Below are 23,634 nucleotides of genomic sequence, written 5' to 3' on the forward strand. Positions count from 1 at the left end.
AACGTCTGTGTTTTCAGGCTGGAGTGTCCGTTCGAAACGGTGGTGGAGTTGGCTGCCTTCTCGCTCCAGGGTAAGAAAGTCGAGCAGGAATGTGGTGTTTCTCATTCAGCATTTTGTGTGGGCAAGAAAGGATTGACTCACATCTTTTCAGCTTGTCCACATGTCTCTCAGGGATTGTTGCTATCCCCTGGTGGTATTTTCTCCCTCGGGGGGGGGGGGGTCTTATAAAACATTAACCCGTGTGTCATTTGAACATAGTCACCTGACAGCATAATCAGACGACCAGTGGATTACAATCCTCAGGTTCTGTGAGCTGCCTGTTTTCTGACTCACCAAATCCCATTCTTCTTGTGAAATGCTCGCTAGGATCCGAAAAGCCTCCAAATAATTTACAGTTTATTGGGGTTGCATCTGCAACTTACCAGTAGGGGGAACAAAATTAAGGATCAATAAATCATTAATTCCTAGTGTCAATGTAGTGAATTGAAGTGAATTATATTTTATATAGCGCTTTTTCTCGAGTGACTCAAAGCGCTTATCATAGTGAAAACCCAATATGTAATTTTTACATTTAAACCAGTGTGGGTGGCACTGGGAGCAGGTAGGTAAAGTGTCTTGCCCAAGGACACAACGGCAGTGACTAGGATGGGGGAAGCGGGGATCGAACCTGCAACCCTCAAGTTGCTGGCACGGCCGCTCTACCAACCGAGCTATACCGCCCCAATGTACCTTGCATCAGGGCTGGGCGATGTGGCCTTTTTTTAATATCTCAATATTTTTAGGCCATGTCAAGGTTCACGATATATATCTCCATATTTGGCCTTAGCCTTGAATGAACACTTGAAACATATAATCACAGCAGTATGATAATTCAATCAATCAATCAATGTTTATTTATATAGCCCCAAATCACAAATGTCTCAAAGGACTGCACAAATCATTACGACTACAACATCCTCGGAAGAACCCACAAAAGGGCAAGGAAAACTCACACCCAGTGGGCAGGGAGAATTCACATCCAGTGGGACGCCAGTGACAATGCTGACTATGAGAAACCTTGGAGAGGACCTCAGATGTGGGCAACCCCCCCCCTAGGGGGGGGGGGGGGTTTCTATATGTCGACATCAGGGGTGTCCAAAGTGCGGCCCGCGGGTAATTTTTTAACGGCCCTTATCACATTCTAAAAATACGATTAAAAATATTAAAAAAACAGAAAAAGTGGTATAAAAGAGAAAAACAGGTGAAATGTGACGAGAAAATGTTGCAATGTTTACTCTAATAACACAAAGCTGACATGCAGGTTGTTATTTTCTTAAAAAAAAAAATCAAAATCAATGTCACATTAAATATTCCACTTTGAGGTATTTTTCACGAGTGAGGGAAGAGTGGATCATGAGATCGACAGGCGGATCGGTGCGGCGTCTTCAGTAATGCGGACGTTGTACCGATCCGTTGTGGTGAAGAAGGAGCTGAGCCGGAAGGCAAAGCTCTCAATTTACCGGTCGATCTACGTTCCCATCCTCACCTATGGTCATGAGCTTTGGGTCAGGACCGAAAGGATAAGATCACGGGTACAAGCGGCCGAAATGAGTTTCCTCCGCCGGGTGGCGGGGCTCTCCCTTAGAGATAGGGTGAGAAGCTCTGTCATCCGGGAGGAACTCAAAGTAAAGCCGCTGCTCCTTCACATCGAGAGGAGCCAGATGAGGTGGTTCGGGCATCTGGTCAGGATGCCACCCGAACGAGGTGTTTAGGGCACGTCCAACCGGTAGGAGGCCACGGGGAAGACCCAGGACACGTTGGGAAGACTATGTCTCCCAGCTGGCCTGGGAACGCCTCGGGATCCCCCGGTAAGAGCTGGACGAAGTGGCTGGAGAGAGGGAAGTCTGGGTTACCTTGCTTAGGCTGCTGCCCCCGCGACCCGACCTCGGATAAGCGGAACAAGATGGATGGATGGATGGATGGATGGAGATATTTTTTGGAGAAAATGTTGCATATTTTGTGTTTGCCATATAAAAAACAACTTTTTTTATTTCTTCTACAGAATGACCTAATAAGAACAAACAAAAAACATAAGCAACAATAAAAGTTATAATTGACAGATGGATCTGAAGTTGATCTCAAGACGATTGTGTTTAAAGTGAACAGTAGAAGAAGGACCCTTTTGGATCCCCAATAATTTTAGTGCGATTTTTTTTTTGTGTGTCATTGCTTAAAAAAAATAACAAATTGAAATCAATGGTGTTATGTGTTGACATTTTTAAGGCTCCAATTATTCTATAAACTCAAATATTCCACTTTAAAATTCTATTGGGGGAAACTATTGCATATTTTGTGTTATTTTTCCATAACAAAACAGGGTTTCCTTTGACAAAAAGGGCATACAACTTAAATCTTTAAAAACGTTATATTGACGGATAGACCTAATTTTGATCTAGAGCAGGGGTCACCAACACGGTGCCCGCGGGCACCAGGTAGCCCGTAAGGACCAGATGAGTTGCCCGCTGGCCTGTTCTAAAAGTAGCTCAAATAGCAGCACTTACCAGTGAGCTGCCTCTATGTTTTAAAATTGTATTTATTTACTAGCAAGCTGGTCTCGCTTTGCTTGACATTTTTAATTCTAAGAGAGACAAAACTCAAATAGAATTTGAAAATCCAAGAAAATATTTTAAAGACTTGGTCTTCACTTGTTTAAATAAATTCATTTATTTTTTTACTTTGCTTCTCATAACTTTCAGAAAGACAATTTTAGAGAAAAAATACAACCTTAAAAAAGATTTTAGGATTTTTAAACACATATACTTTTTTACCTTTTAAATTCCTTCCACTTCTTTCCTGACAATTGAAATCAATGTTCAAGTATTTTTTTTTAAATTTATTGTAAAGAATAATAAATAAAATTGGATTTAATTCTTCATTTTAGCTTCTGTTTTTTCGACGAAGAATATTTGTGAAATATTTCTTCAAACTTATGATTGAAATTCAAAAAAATTATTCTGGCAAATCTGGAAAATCCGTAGAATCAAATTTAAATCTTATTTCAAAGTCTTTCGAATTTCTTTTAAAATTTTTGTTCTGGAAAATCTAGAAGAAATAATGATTTGTCTTTGTTAGAAATATAGCTTGGTCCAATTTGTTATATATTCTAACAAAGTACTGATTGGATTTTAGCCTATTTAAAACGTTTCATCAAAATTAAAAAAAATAATCTTAATCAGGAAAAATTACTAATAAATTACTATTTATTTACTAATAAATACATTTACTAATAAATTCTTTTTTTAATTTTTTTCATAAAGATTTGAATTAGCTAGTTTTTCTCTTCTTTTTTTCGGTTGAATTGTAAAGAGTTTAAATTTAAGATAAACTATGTTTCAAATTTTTTTATTTTTTTTTTCCTGTTTTCTCCTCTTTTAAACCGTTGAATTAAGTGTTTTTTCATCATTTATTCTCTACAAAAAAACTTCCATAAAAGGAAAAAAAATATACGACGGAATGACACAGAAACACCCATTTTTTTATATATATATATATATATATATATAGATTTATTTATTAAAGGTAAATTGAGTTTCTGGCCATTTATTTAAGTGTGTATCAAACTGGTAGCCCTTCACATTAATCAGTACCCAAGAAGTAGCTCTTGTTTTCAAAAAGGTTGGTGACCCCTGATCTAGAGATTTAAACCTTGAATAACAATAATACAAAATAATGACCCATTTTTAATGTTTTTTTGACCAAAATCTTTTGGGGTCCCTGGGATCAAGCCTGAGTGGAGGCCTAAATGTGTATTTTTACACATATATTGTATTGGTTTTTGAAATAAAAACATATCAAAATGCTTTGAGTTTTCAGTGTGCGGCCCTCAGTGGAAAAAGTTAGGACACTCTGGTCTACATTAAAACATTCTTCTTCATATTGCATTAATATATGCTCATTTTAAACTTTCATGCAGAGAGGGAAATCACAAATAAGACAATTAACCAAAAGTGTATTTATTAAACAGTTATTAAGCAGTGGCACAAACATTCATCCATCCATCCATCCATTTTCCTACCGCTTATTCCCTTTTGGGGTTGCAGGGGGCGCTGGCGCCCATCTCAGCTACAATCGGGCGGAAGGCGGGGTACACCCTGGACAAGTCGCCACCTCATCGCAGGGCCAACACAGATAGACAGACAACATTCACACTCACATTCACACACTAGGGCCAATTTAGTGTTGCCAATCAACCTATCCCCAGGTGCATGTCTTTGGAAGTGGGAGGAAGCCGGAGTACCCGGAGGGAACCCACGCATTCACGGGGAGAACATGCAAACTCCACACAGAAAGTTCCCGAGCCTGGATTTTAACCCAGGACTACAGGAACTTCGTATTGTGAGGCAGACGCACTAACCCCTGTCATTTCCAAAACAGAAAGTGCAAGATTGTCACAGACATTTTAAAACAAGCTATGAGTGCACTTTTGTGCATGATGTCACTTAAGAAGACATATCAAAACAACACTAAATTAAAGTGCACTTTTTGTACAGAACGCCACTACAATAGTTTAAAACAAAATGCACTTTTGTGCATGATGTCACACAAGATATTTCAATAATTGTCAACTAAAAATGAGTTGCATAATGGGAAATCAAATAGTGTTTGTCCTTCGCGATGTGGTAGGTTCCTGCGGACGTTATCTCTTTCTGTTGACTATTTTTTTAATATGGTGTTGATGTTGAAATGGCTGCCTCAGCATTTTGTTGGTGTGGCACCGAACGGAGATGTTGACATGCGGACTTTCAAGCACTCTTCACTCTCTTTCAAATGATGCTACGTATTAGCAGTAATGCTACTTTTTGTAGCAAAGCTTTTGCCCCACACTTGACATATTGCGGTTGTCTGTTCGACATCTTCCCGCTTGAAGGCGGTGACTTTTGCTCCTGCAGGCAGCGCTGGCTGTATATTCCTCCAAAGTCCTCTATTGTTGAGAAAAGTTGTTGTACATTCTTGGCTAGCAGGTTATAGTTTGCTTTATACATAATGTTAGCTTTTTGCAATTGCACCAACTCATTGAATGTCAATATTTTAATTCAGTAAATAAAGGGTTTGAATGTTCTGTATAGCCAACATTGTGTATTAGTGTAATTGATCTTTTTTGTAACGCAGTTAGTGAATGAAGCGAACATTTTTGTCAGAGTGAGTTTGTTACGAACCCCAAGATGCAGGAAAACATGATTTAATCTTTAGAAATGAAAAAAAAAACACGAACTAGGACAGGGGTAGGGAACCTATGGCTTTAGAGCCAGATGTGGCTCTTTTGATGACTGCACCTGGCTCTCAGATAAATCTTAGCTGACATTGCTTAACACGTTAAATAATGAATAATTCCGCTGGTAATCAGTGTGAAAAATATTGTTCAAAATATAAAACATTCTAATGCATTTTAATCCATTCATCCGTTTTTTTTTTACCCCTCCCCTGTTCAAGAAGTCTCATTAGTAGTCAGAAGTATTTTAGTTATTGGTTAGCTTCAGAATAACAATGTTATTAAAAATAATTAGAGACTTATACTTAAAAATGCACGCATTTAGTTGTATTCAGTGTTTAAAAAAAACATTATATGGCTCTCACAAAAAATACATTTTAAAATATTTGGCTTTCATGGCTCTCTCAGCCAAAAAGGCTCCCGACCCCTGAACTAGGAACAGCCAAACTGGAAAACGGGAAACAGGATCCAGCAAACAGGAACTACCAAGAAACAGCTACAGGTTCTATGACAAGCATTACTGACATTGACAGGGAGTGGCGACAACAATGACTGGAGGACAAAGCAAGTTTAAATGAGATCGGGCTGATTGACACCAGGTGTGGCCAGGTGCCAATCAGCCGCAGCTGAGGGGAACAGCGCCCAGGGAAAAAAGCAGGAAATTACCAAAATATAAGCGCTGACAGGAAACAAAGACATACACAGAGGAAAAACTAAAACAAAACCAAACGGTCAGGGAAAAGCCTGACAATTTGTAGTTATTTCCCCATATTTCTGCACAGTAACTTTAGATATGGTAACAGTGAAGGTACTTGGTTAAAATACTACGTGAACACTGTGAGCATTATTATTTTAAACTTTTTGGAACCTTTTTTTTTTTTTTTTCATTTCTGAATCTAGCTGAGGTAACAACTCCTTAGTTGTTTTCCTTTTTACAACAAGGACCACACATTTGTGTATTTAAAAAACTTAAGAGTCTGCAGTTTTAACCATATATATATATATATATTTATATATATTTTTTTATGCATACAACAATTGTATTCCCCGTTTGAGCACAATCAGCCTTTGAATTGTACTGAAATGTACTGTAGTGTATTGTTAACGTTCTATTATCCCAATGTTATGTTTGTACTTTATCATTCCAAAGTACCAACTAAGAAAATGTAACTGTCCTGGAAACTGTTGACATTCTGCTCTTTGCTCTGATAACCTCATGTTTACTTGAAATGTCCGTAACAATGCACCACTAATGATCAAAATATACGAACTTATCTCCTCCTATCTATGCACGACACTGCTGTCACACCAAATTACACACACACTGTTGCCATGGCCACAGTCTTGCTTGCACTTATTTCAACATAGTTTAGTGTTTTCAGCAAGAGTTAGATTGCAGGAATTTGTAACCACACACACACACACACATTTACAGAGTCACTGTAGGGTAAATGCCAGCTCATTAGTGCTCCCTCCTCTTTAGAGGCCTCGTAATCCTGCACTTTCTTTCTTTTTCCCCCCTCACTCCAACTCTCTTTCCTATTCTCAAAATGACTTGACGATCATCTGTATGCTCGGGATTTTCTCACAGTTGAAAAAGGCTCTGCCTACTATAGAAGAGGTTAAACCAACATTAGGACTTTGCAATCTGACCTATTACTCCTCCCTAAAACCGATAAAACTGCTCCACTTGTTTACTGGAACTGACTACCAGCTGGTTCTGCATTATTTGTAATAGTTGATGTTCTGTACTGAAGCAGTTTTTTCTTTTATGTTGATAAATGACAGCGTACCGTATATTTCGGAAGTATATTTCATGGTCGCACCGGATTAAAAGGCGCACTGCCGATGAGCAGGTCTATTTAGGTCTTTTTCTGTCTTTGATAGCTAGTCAACTGACAGATATAAGTAAGAACTTTATGCTACTTTTATATTAGAAATAGCAACAACTAGAGATGTATAGATAAATGCTTTAAAATGTACTATCGGAAATTATTGGTATCTGTTTCAAAATCATCGGTATCTGTTTCAAAAAGTAAAATTTATGACTTTAAAACGCCGCTGTGTACACGGACGTAGGGAGAAGTACAGAGTGCCAATAAACCTTAAAGTAACTTCCTTTGCAAGCTGGCCCGATCACTTAATATTTACGGCTTTTCACACACACAAGTGAATGCAACGCATACTTGGTCAACAGCCATACAGGTCACACTGAGGGTGGCCGTATAAACAACTTTAACACTGTTACAAATATGCGCCACATTGTGAACCCACACCAAACAAGAATGACAAACGCATTTTGGGAGAACATCCGCACCGTAACACAACATAAACGCAACAGAACAAATACCCAGAACCCCTTGCAGCACTAACTCTTCCGGGACGCTAAAATATACACCTCTGTAAACTTGTCTCATTGTTTAATGCATCCAGCGGGGCATCACAACAAAATTAGGCAAAATAATGTGTTAATTCCACGACTGTATATTTCTGTATAGGTTTGGAATCGGTAATTAAGAGTTGGACAATATCGGAATATAGGATATCGGCAAAAAAGCCATTAATCGGACATCTCTAGCAACAACGGAAGATGAATGTCCCAGAACAGGAAGGTAGAGAAAACAAAGAAGCCTTTAACTACGGTGTCGTCACAGACTACAATTGCGGACACACGCACATTATCAGGACTTATGCAGATCCCAAATACACATCAGCAGGTACCAGAAAGTAAGAAAAGTTGGTTTTGCATAATATTATAAAACAAAACGGCAGGTGCTGTTTTGCGGCCCTTATACACACACCATAATAAAACCGGTATGTTTAATGCGCCGAAAATCCATCAAGCGGTGCGGCTTTATAGCTGACTGATGCCGTACCAAAAAACATTTTGACTGATTTTTGAGCGTCGCGTTTAATGTTTTATATGAAATATTTAAAGTTTTTGACGTTGTTCTGTGGCGTCATCTTGCAGTCTACACGTACCTCTTATGTGTGTCTGCCATCTACTGGTCACACTTATCATTACATCATGTGCCCTAAAAAATTGCTTCGAGGTCAGTAAGCACAACCAGAATTATTCCGTACATTCGGCGCACCGGGTTATAAGGCGCACTGTCGGTTTTTTGGGAGAAAATTAAATGTTTTTAAGTGCGCCTTATAGTCCGGAATAATATGGTAAATTAAAGATGCATCAATAATCGATTTTTAATCGAATCACGGCTCCTGAATTGTAATCATAATTGAATCGTGAGGTGGCCAAAGATTCCCACCTCTAATAAAATAATCATAAAAAAACAACTTAAAGGCTTGTCCAGCAATTGTTTCAAGGCCAGTAAGCAAACCAGAACTATGCTTTACATTAGGCGCATCGGGCTATGAGGCTATACTTTTTGAGAAAATCAAAGAATATTAAGTGCGCCTTATAGTCCAGAAAAATACGGTACTTATTGCAAGGATGCCTGCGTGTCTTTAGAGCTTGCACACATGGGAAATTGGCAATGTGGGGAAAAATGACAAATACGGCCATATTGAGAATATCATACCTACTGACTTGACTCGTTGTCTGAATGAAGAAGCTGATGTCGTGCTGTTTGTGTTTTCAGCTGAACTCGGGGATTGTGACCCACTCGAACATACCTTGGCCCTCGTGTCAGAATTCCGGTTTATCCCCAACCAGACAGAGGATGTGGAGCTGGCTGTATATAACGCATGGAAGGAGTGCAGGTTGGCCAGATGTTTTGGAAACCTTTCATCCTGTACACAAAAGGGGCTTGCAATTTTCAATTGTTGTTGTCATTTCCAGGGGTCAAACACCTGCCCAGGCTGAAATTAACTTCCTGAATAAAGCAAAGTGGCTTGAAATGTATGGCGTCGACATGCACATGGTCAAGGTAACTGACACTCTTCCTTTCTCACTATAAAGTTATTACTGGGGGGGGGGAATAATGGATTTTTTAAAGGGGAACATTATCACAATTTCAAAAGGGTTAAAAACAATAAATATAAGTTCCCAGTGGCTTGTTGTATTTTTTGAAGTTTTTTTCAAAATTTTACACCTCCCGGAATATCCCTAAATAAAGCTTTAAAGTGCCTTATTTTCGCTATCTTCGAAACCACTATCCATTTCCCTGTGACGTCATACAGTGCTGCCAATGTAAACAACATGACGGTTACCACAGCAAGATATAGCGACATTAGCTCGGATTCAGACTCTGATTTCAGCGGCTTAAGCGATTCAAAAGATTCCGCATGTATTGAAACAGATGGTCCGAGTATGGAGGCAGATAGCGAAAACGAAATTGAAGAAGAAATTGAAGCTATTGAGCGAATAGCTATTGACGCTATTCGGCCATAGCGTGGGTGTACCTAATGAAGTGGCCCATAGCTTGGCTGCCTTATTAGCATCGCCGGTAAAATGTGGGGACCATACGATCAGGACTTTCGCGTCTTGTGACACTGGAGCAATTTAAATCCGTTGATTGGTAAGTGTTTGTTTCGCATTAAATGTGGGTATCTAGTTTCAAATGTACATACAGCTAGCGTAAATAGCATGTTAGCATCGATTAACGTAGCATGTTAGCATCGATTAGCTGGCAGTCATGCTGCGACCAAATATGTCTGATTAGCACATAAGTCAACAACATCAACAAAACTCACCTTTGTGATTTCGTTGACTTAATTGTTGCAAATGCATCTGCAGGTTATCCATACATCTCTGTGCCATGTCTGCCTTAGCATCGCCGGTCAAATGTGAAGACACTCTGGTACATTCACTGGGGGTCTGGCGGCAGATTTCTTGCCAGTGGTGCAACTTGAATCCCTCCCTGTTAGTGTTGTTACACCCTCCGACGAGGCATGATGTCTCCAAGGTTCCAAAAAATAGTCAAAAAAACGGAAAATACCAGAGCTGAGACCCGGTGTTTGTAATGTGAAAATGAAAATGGCGGGTGTGTTACCTCGGTGACGTCACGTTCTGACGTGATCGCTAAAAGACCGATAAACAGAAAGGCGTTTAATTCGCCAAAATTCACCCATTTATAGTTCGGAAATCGGTTGAAAAAATACATGGTCTTTTTTTCTGCAACATCAAAGTATATGTTGACACTTACATAGGTTTGGTGATAATGTTCCCCTTTAATGCATCGCAATTCGGACATGGACATTATGAAATCGACTTGTAAACATCGATGTATTTATTGTAAACAAAGTAATGCAGACAGTTCTAAAAGAGATCCAACCAGCTCCTTTATCATATCACAACAAAATTAGGCACTGCTATATTTATTATTGAAGTCACAAAGTGCATTATTTTTTTAACATGCCTCAAAACAACAGCTTGGAATTTGGGACATGCTCTCCTTGAGAGAGCATGAGGAGGTTGAAGTGGGCGGGGTTGAGGTGGGGGTAAGGGGGAGCAGGGGTGTATATTGTAGCGTCCCGAAAGAGTTAGTGCTGTAAGGGGTTCTGGGTATTTGTTCTGTTGTGTTTATGTTAAGTTACGGTGCGGATGTTCTCCCGAAATGTGTTTGTCATTCTTGTTTGGTGTGGGTTCACAGTGTGGCGCATATTTGTAACAGTGTTAAAGTTGTTAATACGGCCACCCTCAGTGTGACCTGAATGGCTGTTGACCAAGTATGCATGTACAGTGGGGCAAAAAAGTATTTAGTCAGCCACCGATTGTGCAAGTTCTCCCACTTAAAATGATGACAGAGGTCTGTAATTTTCATCATAGGTACACTTCAACTGTGAGAGACAGAATGTGGAAAAAAAAACTCCAGGAATTCACATTGTAGGAATTTTAAAGAATTTATTTGTAAATTATGGTGGAAAATAAGTTTTTGTCAACCATTCAAAGCTCTCACAGATGGAAGGAGGTTTTGGCTCAAAATCTCACGATACATGGCCCCATTCATTCTTTCCTTAACACGGATCAATCATCCTGTCCCCCTAGCAGAAAAACAACCCCAAAGCATGATGTTTCCACCCCCATGCTTCACGGTAGGTGTGGTGTTCTTGGGATGCAACTCAGTATTCTTCTTCCTCCAAACACAATGAGTTGAGTTTATACCAAAATGGATACATGGATGATACAGCAGAGGATTGGGAGAATGTCATGTGGTCAGATGAAACCAAAATAGAACTTTTTGGTATAAACTCAACTGGTCGTGTTTGGAGGAAGAAGAATACTGAGTTGCATCCCAAGAACACCACACCTACTGTGAAGCATGGGGGTGGAAACATCATGCTTTGGGGCTGTTTTTCTGCTAAGGGGACAGGACGATTGATCCGTGTTAAGGAAAGAATGAATGGGGCCATGTATCGTGAGATTTTGAGCCAAAACCTCCTTCCAACAGTGAGAGCTTTGAATGGTTGACCAAATACTTATTTTCCACCATAAATTACAAATAAATTCTTTAAAATTCCTACAATGTGAATTCCTGGATTTTTTTTTCACATTCTGTCTCTCACAGTTGAAGTGTACCTATGATGAAAATGACAGACCTCTCTCATCATTTTAAGTGGGAGAACTTGCACAATCGGTGGCTGACTAAATACTTTTTTGCCCCCACTGTATTCACTTGTGTGTGTGTGAAAAGCCGTAGGTATTACGTTATTGGGCCGGCAAAGGCAGTGCTTTTAAGGTTTATTGGCGCTCCATACTTCTCCCTCCGTCCGTGTAGACAGCGGCGTTTTAAAAAGTCATAAATTTTACTTTTTGAAGCCGATAATGATAATTTTTAAACCGATACCGATAATTTACGACATTACATTTTCAAGCATTTATCGGCCGATGATATCAGCAGTCCGGACATCTCTAAAAACAACAATACATAACACTTCAAGATGTTTAGTATTTATATAAGCACCTTATTTTCTAAAAATAAAATACAAGGTTTACTTGCAATTTTATTATTATATATTATTATATACAAGTTAACTTAAAAAAAACTTCAAATCAAAGGGAAATATAATGATAGTTCACCTACTGTACAATTGAGATTGTGTAATTGTCCTGTAGTCCTGTCTCATGTACTTTCCCTTACGTTGTTCCCACACAGGCACGTGACGGTAACGAGTACAGTCTGGGTTTGACACCCACTGGAGTTTTGGTGTTTGAGGGAGAAACCAAGATTGGCCTCTTTTTCTGGTATGTTTCACGATGACCTCATTTGATGAAATACCTTGCATGGGATTTACTCGATTTCTTTATCTTAACCTCTTGGAGTATTTGTTTGAAAATTGCATTACTTTGTTTTCCTGTAGGCCCAAGATCACTCGTCTGGATTTCAAAAAGAGTAAACTGACCCTGGTGGTGGTGGAAGATGACGACCAGGTAATAACGAAAGACTTTTAGAATCTTAGTCATTTCTTCCAACTCTACAAATTGCATCATTTTAGAAAATGAGCACAGAAACACGTGTGGGGTCTGACTTGTAATCGAGGGCTGGAGGAAATGCAATAACAACTCTGTTAATTTATTTACATTTAGAAGTAAGTACAGTGCAACCTGGATTTACCAACTGTCTTGGTTCTTGACCAGGGTTCGTACATAGAAAGGTTTAAATAGTGAAGCACATTTATCCATAAGAAACAATGGACATGTGAAAAATAAGTTACAGCCTCGAAAAAAGTCCATATTTTAGTGAAAGTTTGTACACTTTAGACTAGAAATGTGTCCGATAATATCGGACGGCCGATAAATGCTTTAAAATGTAACATCGGAAATTATCGGTATCGGTTTCAAAAAGTAAAATTTATGACTTTTTAAAACGCGGCTGTGTACACGGCCATAGGGAGAAGTACAGAACGCCAATAAACCTTAAAGGCACTTCCTTTGCGTGGTGGCCCGATCACATAATATCTACGGCTTTTCACACACACACACAAGTGAATGCCAGGCATACTTGGTCAACAGCCATACAGGTCAAACTGAGGGTGGCCGTATGAACAATTTTAACACTGTTACAAATATGCGCCACTCTGTGAACCCACACCAAACAAGAATGACAAACACATTTCGGGAGAACATCCGCACTGTAACACAACAGAACAAATACCTAGAGCCCCTTGCAGCACAACATTTTTCGGGACGCTACAGAATAAACCCCTTGCTAACCCCCTCCAACCTTAACCCTGCCCACCTCAACCTCCTCAGGCTCTCTCAGGGAGAACAACTTTAACACTGTTACAAATATCCGCCCCCCCCCACCTCAACCTCCTCATGCTCTCTCAGGAAGAGCATGTCCCAAATTCCAAGCTGCTGTTTTGAGGCATGTTAAAAGAAATAATCCACTTTGTGACTTCAAAAATAAATATGGCTGATTTGAACATTATGTATATTATGTTTTTGTGCAATGTGTTATAATGTTTTTTTTAATAAACTGTCAAAATTTAACTGCAAATAAAAATACAGTTTCACCACTTTAGTCATAGTTTTTGCGCTTAAACTTGACTTTAGTTCCAGACTACATGTGTTTTTTTTTTATATTGTCATTACTACTAAATGTGTTGAAAAAGTGTTCTACAACTGAGTACCACTGCGGCTTATAGGGACCACAGCCGAGAAACATATTTTTGACGGCCCTCGAGAGGGCCCAACAATGATTAAGAACCACGACTACAGTATATAGCACTTTATATTGTGTCTAAAGTAGAGAGGTCCGATAATGGCTCTTTTGCCGATATTCCGATATTGTCCAACTCTTAATTACCGATTCCGATATCAACCGATATCGATATATACAGTCGTGGAATTAACACATTATTATGCTTAATTTTGTTGTGATGCCCCGCTGGATGCATTTAAACAATGTAACAAGATTTTCCAAAATAAATCAATTTAAGTTATGGAAAAAAAATGCCAACATGGCAGTTTAGCTCGGTTGGTAGAGTGGCCGTGCCAGCAACTTAAGGGTTGCAGGTTCGATTCCCGCTTCCGCCATCCAAGTCACTGCCGTTGTGTCCTTGGGCAAGACACTTTACCCACCTGCTCCCAGTGCCACCCACACTGGTTTGAATGTAACTTAGATATTGGGTTTCACTATGTAAAGCGCTTTGAGTCACTAGAAAAAAAGCGCTATATAAATATACTTCACTTCACTGCCATATTTATTATTGAAGTCACAAAGTGCATTTTTTTTTTTTTAACATGCCTCAAAACAGCAGCCCAGAATTTGGGACCTGCTCTCCCTGAGAGAGCATGAGGAGGTTGAGGTGGGGGGGTAGTGGGGGGTGTATATTGTAGCATCCCGGAAGAGTCAGTGCTGCAAGGGGTTCTGGGTATTTGTTATGTTGTGTTACAATGCTGATGTTCTCTCATCTCTTTATATATATATATATATATATATATATATATTTATATATTTTAGGGCTGCGAATCTTGGGTGTCCCACGATTCGGTTCAATATCGATTCTTGGGGTCGCGATTCGATTATATATCGATTTTTTTTTTTGATTCAACGCGATTCTCGATTTAAAAACGATATTTTTCTGATTCAAGTGTAAGCCACTGTGACACTATTGTTTTAATTTTTTTATTTTTATAAATGTCTAATGATAATGTCAATGAGGGATTTTTAATGACTGCTATGCTGAAAATATAACTAATATTGATACTGTTGTTGATAATATTTGTTTTTGTTTCACTAGTTTTGGTTTGTTCTGTGTCGTGTTTGTGTCTCCTCTCAATTGCTCTGTTTATTGCAGTTCTGAGTGTTGCTGGGTCAAGTTTGGTTTTGGAATTGGATTGCATTGTTACGGTATTGCTGTGTATTGGTTTGTTGGATTGATAAAAAAATCAAAAAAATAGATAAAAAAAAAAAAAAGAGAGAATCGATTCTGAATCGCACAACGTGAGAATCGCGATTCGTATTCGAATCGATTTTTTCCCCCCACACCCCTAATATATATATATATACAAAAATATATATATAAAAAATTTAAAATGTGGAAAGTAGTTCCAAAGTCTCTCTGGCCCAAGCTGAAATGAAAGTAGACTTTTTGTTACGTTGCCCAGAGGCAAGTGTATATGAAGGAACAGCAGCACTTGTTTATGTCCATCCTCCAAGTCTGTGTGGGAGCTTAATAAAGAAGCCTCCTCTCTGGTATTTCTGGTATGCATTATCTGCACACCCTACCATCACGCACACACACACACACACACACACACACACACACACACACACACACTGCACTGGCCTTGCAGCTCAGCCCCCCTAACAGTGGTCTAATGTATTGTTTCCTGTACTCGCCTGGGTCCTTTATCAACATGGCCTCTCTGAGTCAATTCTGTAGTAACATATGATTTATGCTACAGTCCTCTTTTATTGTGTGTCTGCAAGCCATGTGACTCCTTGGAAAGTAAGTGTCTGTAGATTACTGTAATGATTAGAGGTATTTGAGAAGACCCCTCTAAAAGGCAGACGAGTCACCTAGGAGTTAGACAAAGTCAATTATTCAAGCCGGTGTAGATTTGACCCAGGAGTCAGTCGAGTGCTGATAAGGCATCTTATCAGTCCAGAAGTAAATATGCAACTCATTGCAGGCTCCACGCTCACTCTGCCAATTTAGACATTGTTTATTTCTGACAAATGCTGTCATAAATACCTGTTGGCGTTATGCTGTAATCTTACAAGTTGGACATTGGCAATGTTGTTTCCTGTTTTATTGTCATCATTATTCCACTCTTTCCGGTCAATCCACGTTCCCATCCTCAACTAAGATGGATGGATGGATGGGTTATTTACATACGGCAATTATTTCCAAAAGGTGTCTGTAACACGGCAGTAAAACGGATGATCAAACAAAACAGAAGACATCGTCATAGACCCACTAGCTGCGGAAGCATGCTCTCCAATCACCTAAACAGACTCAATAACTCCATGGTGACTTTTTGGTGAATTTACTGAGGAATTTGCGAAACTGAATGTGACAGTTGCTTGCTGTCGTCGTGCGGGTTCAATGGACCACCCAGGAAGGACATCTTTTTAGCAGGTTTGACTCTGGTTTATTTTTCAACAAACAAGCTTTCAAATGACTATTCTTGGTGTTGGATTTTATCAAATAAATTTCCCCCAAAAATGCGACTTATACTCAAGCGCGACTTATACCGTATTTCCTTGAATTTCCGCCGGGTATATAGTATGCGCCTGCCTAGAATTCAAACTCGTTTCGCAAAATAATTAGCGCATGCTTAGCATTACCGCCGGCTCAGGATTAACGACGGGTCAAACTCGTTTTGCAAAATATCATTTTTATTAGCACGTCTATAATTTTTGGGGGGTCAAACTCGTTTTGCAAAATAATTAGCATATGCCTAGAATTTCCGCCGGGTTAAACTCGTCACGTCACGAGTGACACTTCACCTGTCATCAATTTCAAAATGGAGGAGGATGATTTCAATAATTTGAAATCGCATAAAGGGAAGTAGATTAAGAGTTATTAAGTAGGATTTAAGGTCCAAGCTATTGAATATGCTAAAAAGAACAGTAAGCAGCTATGTTTTATTACTATACCATAGCTGCGTGTGTCAAATATGAGTCATTAAATGACTCCCGCTTCCTGGTGGTAGAGGGTAGAGGGTGGTAGTGATCCTTCTTGCGACAACTCGGCTGCAGAAGAAGTGACAACAAGCAGCGATCGTTTATTTTTTCCTCTCGCTTGCACTTTTAACATGGAGGATTACATATCTAAAATAAAGCAGTTCTCTAAACTGGACTTTCAATCAAAGCAGGAGGTAATAAAGGAAGATCTCCATGGAGACAGAGAGACTTTTAAAACTGAAGAAAGATAAGGAAGACTTCTATAAACAAGTTATCGATGCTTTTGATTAGAAGGAGCTGCGCATGGATTTCATTTATAAGTAAAGGTAAGACCATAATAACGTTTTTTTTAATTAAATGTGCTTTTCATGATGGTATCCTTACATCACACTCAAATTTATAAGCGCAGGCCTAAATTTACCGCATGCATTTGGAAAGTGCCGGAGTGAGAAGAGGTTTTAAAATAATTAGCGCCCCGGCGGCAATTCAAGGAAGTACGGTAATTTCCCACATTAGTCGCTCCAGAGTATAAGTCGCACCCCCGGCCAAACTATGAAAAAAAACTGCGACTTATAATCCTAAAAATACGGTAAATATAAATAATGGGTTCCATATTTGAGTGAAGGTTTGTAGACTTAAATACTTGCAGTGCACTGCAATGTGCAGCAAGTGACATGCAGGGCTCCGCCTCCTCACTAAAATGCTATGCCCTGCTTTTTGCCTGCAGGCAGAACACAAAACGAATGCATGAAGGGTTCGTACTCACAGACATGGTTCGCACACTTTTGGCTGCATCTAAAAGTCTGTAAATTGGGGAGGTATAGCTCGGTTGGTAGAGTGGCCGTACCAGCAACTCCAGGGTTCCAGGTTCGATCCCGACATCCACCATCCTAGTCACTGCTGTTGTGTCCTTGGGCAAGACACTTTACCCACCTGCTCCCAGTTTCACCCACACTGGTTTAAATGTAACTTAGATATTGGGTTTCACTATGTAAAGCGCTTTGAGTCACTAGAGAAACGCGCTATATAAAAATAATTAACTTCACTAAATTAAAAAGTCTGCGATGAGGTGGCGACTTGTCCAGGGTGTACCCCGCCTTCCGCCCGATTGTAGCTGAGATAGGCGCCAGCGCCCCCCGCGACCCCGAAAGGGAATAAGTGGTAGAAAATGGATGGATGGATAAATTAAAGTTTGAACATCGAGGTTGCACTGTATCTGTAGTTCGTACTTTGATTAGTGTTGAAAATGCATCCCGTTTCCCACTCCTTCTTATTTGTTGCTAATCCTTCCTAGGGCAAGGAGCAGGAGCACACCTTCGTCTTCAGAATGGATCACCCTAAGGCCTGCAAGCACCTCTGGAAGTGTGCGGTGGAACATCACGCTTTCTTTCGGCTGAGGGGGCCCGTACAAAAGAACTCGGCACGCTCCGGCTTCATTCGCATGGGATCACGCTTCAGATACAGGTAGCACTCGTTAGAGTAACTATTGGATTGTCTGTAAAGAACCCGCTCTGTCAGCACCAGGTAAACAACACCAAAAAACACTGAACTTGACTTGGCAATACTGAAGGATGGTTTGATGGAGGAAAATATTATTTTTACTGTAAGGACAGCTTACCATAGTTTAGGGCTGGATAATGACAGCAAAGATAATAAGCACAATTCATTTGATTGATATTGAAATCATGTTTAATGCCATGATTACCGTTTTTTCCGGACTAAAGAGCGCAAAGGTTTGTAAGCCGCATTTCGGAAAAAAAATTTCCCCACATTTATCTGCCGCACTGGACTATAAGCCGCAGATATATACATTGTGAAATGAGTTATTTACACAGGAAGTTGCATTTGAAATAAACATTTTTACATTTGCGTGGCGCAGTGGGATAGTGGCCGTGCGCAACCCGAGGGTCCCTGGTTCAATCCCCACCTAGTTACAACCTTGTCACGTCCGCGTTGTGTCCTTCACCCTTGCTCCTGATGGGTGCTGGTTACCGCCTTGCATGGCAGCTCCCTCCATCAGTGTGTGAATGTGTGTGTGAATGGGTAAATGTGGAAGTAGTGTCAAAGCGCTTTGAGTACCTTGAAGGTAGAAAAGCGCTATACAAGTACAACCCATTTATTTATTTATTTATAATATTTTTTCCACCTCGTCCTATTTTGATAGATCAAATATTAAGAGGGTTTTAATGAAATCTATTTTCTTTATGGCCGTCAGTGAAGAAAATCCATAAATTAGCTGCATCGTTTTATAAGCTGCAGGGTTCAAAGCGTAGGAAAACCTAACAGGAATTTACGGTATTCATTCATTTGAAAAGATGAGTATTTATTGTACCCTAAAACTCAACTTTAAATATAATTCAAAATAACATACAGTATGTAAATTAAGTAAAAATTAATAATAGTAACAACATCCATCCATTTTCTACCGCTTATTCTCTTTTGGGGTCGCGGGGGGTGCTGGCGCCTATCTCAGGTACAATCAGGCGGAAGGCGGGGTACACCCTGGACAAGTCGCCACCTCATCGCAGGGCCATAGTAACAACAATACATTGAAATAACAATAGCAATAAAATAGAATAATACAAATGTATTTATTTTCAACCTTTAAGACTTACTTTACCACCTGTGTGTGTGCGCTTTTTGTGTCATATATACAATTTATAAAAATGCAAAACTTACATTTATTGGTGCAATACATCTTTGGACAATTATGACCAGTATTTTTAGTCAAAGCGTAAAACGTATGTAAAAGTATCAATAAGTGCTTTAAGTACATAATGCTTCTGTAAGATACTCTTTTGAAAACTTTATTTTGTTAGCGCAGTCAGACCGGATGTTGCTGCTGTTCTGAGCTTGACGAGTTTTTAGCCGACGACGCAAGTTGCGACCGCTGTTTGCACGTTGATCTTACGTGGATGATGTCGTTCACCACTACACACGTGTTGTGGGTGTATGGATTGTTCTTGATAGCTTTAACTTTGTAGTTTCAAGTGGCAGTCTTCGACTTTGTTTAGTTTAGGACATGGGTGTCAAACTCTGGCCCGCCGTTTAATTTCATTAGGCCTTTGAGGCAATATCAAATTAACATTAGAGCTGGCCCGCCGGTAACACCACATTCACCGCTAATACTCATACTTGCCAACCCTCCCGATTTTCCCAGGAGACTCCCGAAGTTTAGTGCCCTTCCTGAAAATCTCCCTTGGCAACCTTTCTCTGGATTTCCACCCGGACAACAATATTGGGAGCGTGCCTTAAAAACACTGACTTTAGCGTCCTCTACAACATGTCGTCACGTCCTCTTTTCCTCCAAATAAACAGCGTGCTTGCCAAGTCACATAATATATGTGGCTTTCACACACACATACTTGGTCAACAGCCATACAGGTCACACTGAGGGTGGCCGTATAAAAAACTTTAACATTGTTACAAATGTGCGCCACACTGTGAACCCACACCAAACAAAAATGACAAAACACAGTTCGGGAGAACACCCGCACCGTAACACAACATAAACACAACAGAACAAATACCCAGATCCCCTTGCAGCACTAACTCTTCCGGAACGCTACAATATACACCCCCCGCTACTACCAAACCCTGCCCACCTCATTTTTATTGTATTTTTTAATTTATTAGCCTGTGGAAAAAGTTAATGTTGATATTTACCTGAAAAGGCTGCAAATAGAAAATAGGCATTATTTGTTTTAATTACATTTTATTTAATATACCACTGATGTTTTTTGAAAGTTGATTTTGCACTATTATGTTATATAAGCTCTGCCTGTTCCATGGGAGGAAGCCCAAATACCCGGAGGGAACCCACGCAGTCCCGGGGAGAACATGCAAACTCTACACAGAAAGATCCCGAGCCCAGGATTGAACCCAGGATTACTCAGGACCCTCGTATTGTGAGGCAGATGCACTAACCCCTGTACTACCGTGCTGCCCTATTTAAGCCTTGCTTGTTCGGTATTCATTGCACAACTTGTTTAGGTCCCTATTAAAAGGTTAATTTGTTCAACCTTGGCCCGAGGCTTTGTTCAGTTTTAAATTGTGGCCCACTCTGTATTTGAGTTTGACACCCCTGGTTTAGGACGTGTTTCGGGGATGAATGAGCGATACCGGACACATTTTTTTTGCCAAACAAATGTTCCTTTTCCTCACAATAACAGCATTTCACTTATCCATCCATCCATCCATTTTTCTACCGCTTATTCCCTTTTGGGGTCGCGAGGGGCGCTGGCGCCTATCTCAGCTACAATCGGGCGGAAGGCGGGGTACACCCTGGACAAGTCGCCACCTCATCGCAGCATTTCACTTGCATTTTTGTAAATTTCCCTGATATTGTGCGTTTAACGGCGAATTCCGTTTTATTGGCCAATTCTGTCCGTCTGTGGTTACATTAAGCCTTACTTAGTGAGTTTAGAGTTTATCGATTAGGCACACTGGCACTGTGTCAAATAAAAAGTACCGTATTTCCTTGAATTGCCGCCGGGTATATAGTGTGCGCCTGCCTAGAATTACTGCCGGGTCAAACTCGTTTCGCAAAATAATTAGCGCACGCTTAGCATTACCGCCGGCTCAGGATTAAGGCTAGGTCAAACTCGTTTCGCAAAATATTATTTTTATTAGCGCATGTCTGGAATTTCCGCCGGGTCAAACTCGTCACGTCACGAGTGACAATTCACCTGTCATCATTTTCAAAATGGAGGAGGCTGATTTCAATCATTTGAAATCGCATAAAGGGAAGTAGATTAAGAGTTAAGTAGGATTTAAGGTCCAAGCTATTGAATATGCTAAAAAGAACAGTAAGCAGCTATGTTTTATTAATATACCATAGCTGCGTGTGTCAAATATGAGTCATTAAATGACTCCCGCTTCCTGGTGGTAGAGGGCGCTAGTGATCCTTCTTGCGACAACTCTGCTGCAGAAGAAGTGACAACAAGCAGCGATTGTTTATTTTTTTCCTCTCACTTGCACTTTTAACATGGAGGATTGCATATCTAAAATAAAGCAGTTTTCTAAACTGGACTTTCAATCGAAGCAGGAGGTAATAAAGGAAGATCTCCTTCGAGACAGAGAGACTTTTAAAATTAAAGAAAGATAAGGAAGACTTCTATAAACAAGTTATCGATGTTTTTGATTAGAAGGAGCTGCGCATGGATTTCATTTATAAGTAAAGGTAAGACCATTATAACGTTTTTTTTTTATCAAATGTGCTTTTCATGATGGTATCCTTACATCACACTCAAATTTATAAGCGAAGGCCTAAATTTACAGCATGCCTTTGGTAAGTGCCGGAGTGAGAAGAGGTTTTAAAATAATTAGCGCATGCTTGCCTCTACCGCATGCCTTTGGTAAACGCCGGAGTGAGAAGAAGTTTTAAATTAATTCGCGCCCCAACGGCAATTGAAGGAAATACGGTTATTTCACACATTAGTCGCTCCAGAGTATAAGTCGCACCCCCGGCCAAACTATAAAAAAAACTGCGACTTACAATCCAAAAAATACGGTAAATATAAATAATGGGTTCCATATTTGAGTGAAGGTTTGTAGACTTAAATACTTGCAGTGCACTGCAATGTGCAGCAAGTGACATGCAGGGCTCCGCCTCCTCACTAAAATGCTATACCCTGCTTTTTGCCTGCAGGCAGAACACAAAACGAATGCATTAAATTAATTAGCGCCCCAACGGCAATTGAAGGAAATACGGTATGCATCTATACATGATGTAAAATACTAGAACTGCACTTTTGAGTACTCGATGCTTGCTGTCTTGCTACCTGCTAGCTTTAGCATTTTGCATGTTGCACTGATGTTAATAATACAAAATATACTGTTAGCATTTTAGCATTTTTGGCCATTTTCTTTCTATGAATGATGTAAAATAGTATCACTGCACTTTTGGTACTTAATGGTAACTGTCTTGCCAGGTGCTAGCTTTAGCATTTTTGCATGCTACGCAGAGATTTAGCACATTAGCGACTTTCTGTTGGCCTTTGGTAAGCGCCGGAGTGGGAAGAGGTTTTAAATAAATAAATGATAAATGGGTTGTACTTGTATAGCGCTTTTCTACCTTCAAGGTACTCAAAGCGCTTTGACACTACTTCCACATTTACCCATTCACACACACATTCACACACTGATGGAGGGAGCTGCCATGCAAGGCGCCAAACAGCACCCATCAGGAGCAGGGGTGAAGTGTCTTGCTCAGGACACAACGGACGTGACGAGGTTGGTTCTAGGTGGGATTTGAACCAGTGACCCTCGGGTTGCGCACGGCCACTCTCCCACTGCGCCACGCCGTCCCTTTTAATTTTAAATTAATTAGCGCCCCGGTGGCAATTCAAGGAAATACGGTAACAACAATGGTGCGATCCCAAACTTGTAGTGACAGGCTCTTTTTTTCCTCTCATTCGCTCTTCATCCGTTTCATTGTTACAAGCTAAGGAATTTGCATTATTTTTCCATTGTAAAATCCTAATGATCACGAAAAGCCGAAATCCAAATGATATTATTTGTCCAGCCCTACCCTAGTTTGAGCTATAGTAGTCCAAAAGATAGATAGATGCTTGTACTGTATGTACAGTATATCCACATGGTGACAGGCACAGCAGTGTAGCACTTTGCTTCCTGCGCGTGTGTGTGTGCTCAAACATTACCCAGCTCGATAAGCACTGGCAGTCATGTTTGCTTAAGTGGAGAGGTTGGCGAGTTTGTTAGTACATGGCTGGAATAGGCCTCAAGTTCGCCAGGGGCAGAGGTGGGTAGTAACGCGCTACATTTACTCCGTTACATCTACTTGAGTAACTTTTGGGATAACTCGTACTTCCAAGAGTAGTTTTT

The 23,634-nt window shown here is 40.0% G+C and overlaps 1 protein-coding gene across 4 annotated transcripts in view; it reads left to right on the plus strand.

Annotated features, from left to right (window-relative positions):
* The window catches only part of epb41l5 (erythrocyte membrane protein band 4.1 like 5), a 103,486-nt gene that overhangs the window by 33,851 nt on the left and 46,001 nt on the right, over positions 1-23,634 (plus strand). For all 4 annotated transcript variants that reach the window (XM_061918342.1, XM_061918341.1, XM_061918344.1 and 1 more), the window contains exons 7-12: positions 18-70; positions 8,851-8,971; positions 9,051-9,138; positions 12,307-12,395; positions 12,512-12,581; positions 18,083-18,252. In XM_061918342.1, the coding sequence (XP_061774326.1) occupies positions 18-70; positions 8,851-8,971; positions 9,051-9,138; positions 12,307-12,395; positions 12,512-12,581; positions 18,083-18,252 (591 nt within the window). The remainder of the gene's footprint in view (positions 1-17; positions 71-8,850; positions 8,972-9,050; positions 9,139-12,306; positions 12,396-12,511; positions 12,582-18,082; positions 18,253-23,634) is intronic.

Source organism: Nerophis ophidion, linkage group LG13 (assembly GCF_033978795.1).
Source record: "Nerophis ophidion isolate RoL-2023_Sa linkage group LG13, RoL_Noph_v1.0, whole genome shotgun sequence".
Taxonomy (NCBI): domain Eukaryota; kingdom Metazoa; phylum Chordata; class Actinopteri; order Syngnathiformes; family Syngnathidae; genus Nerophis; species Nerophis ophidion.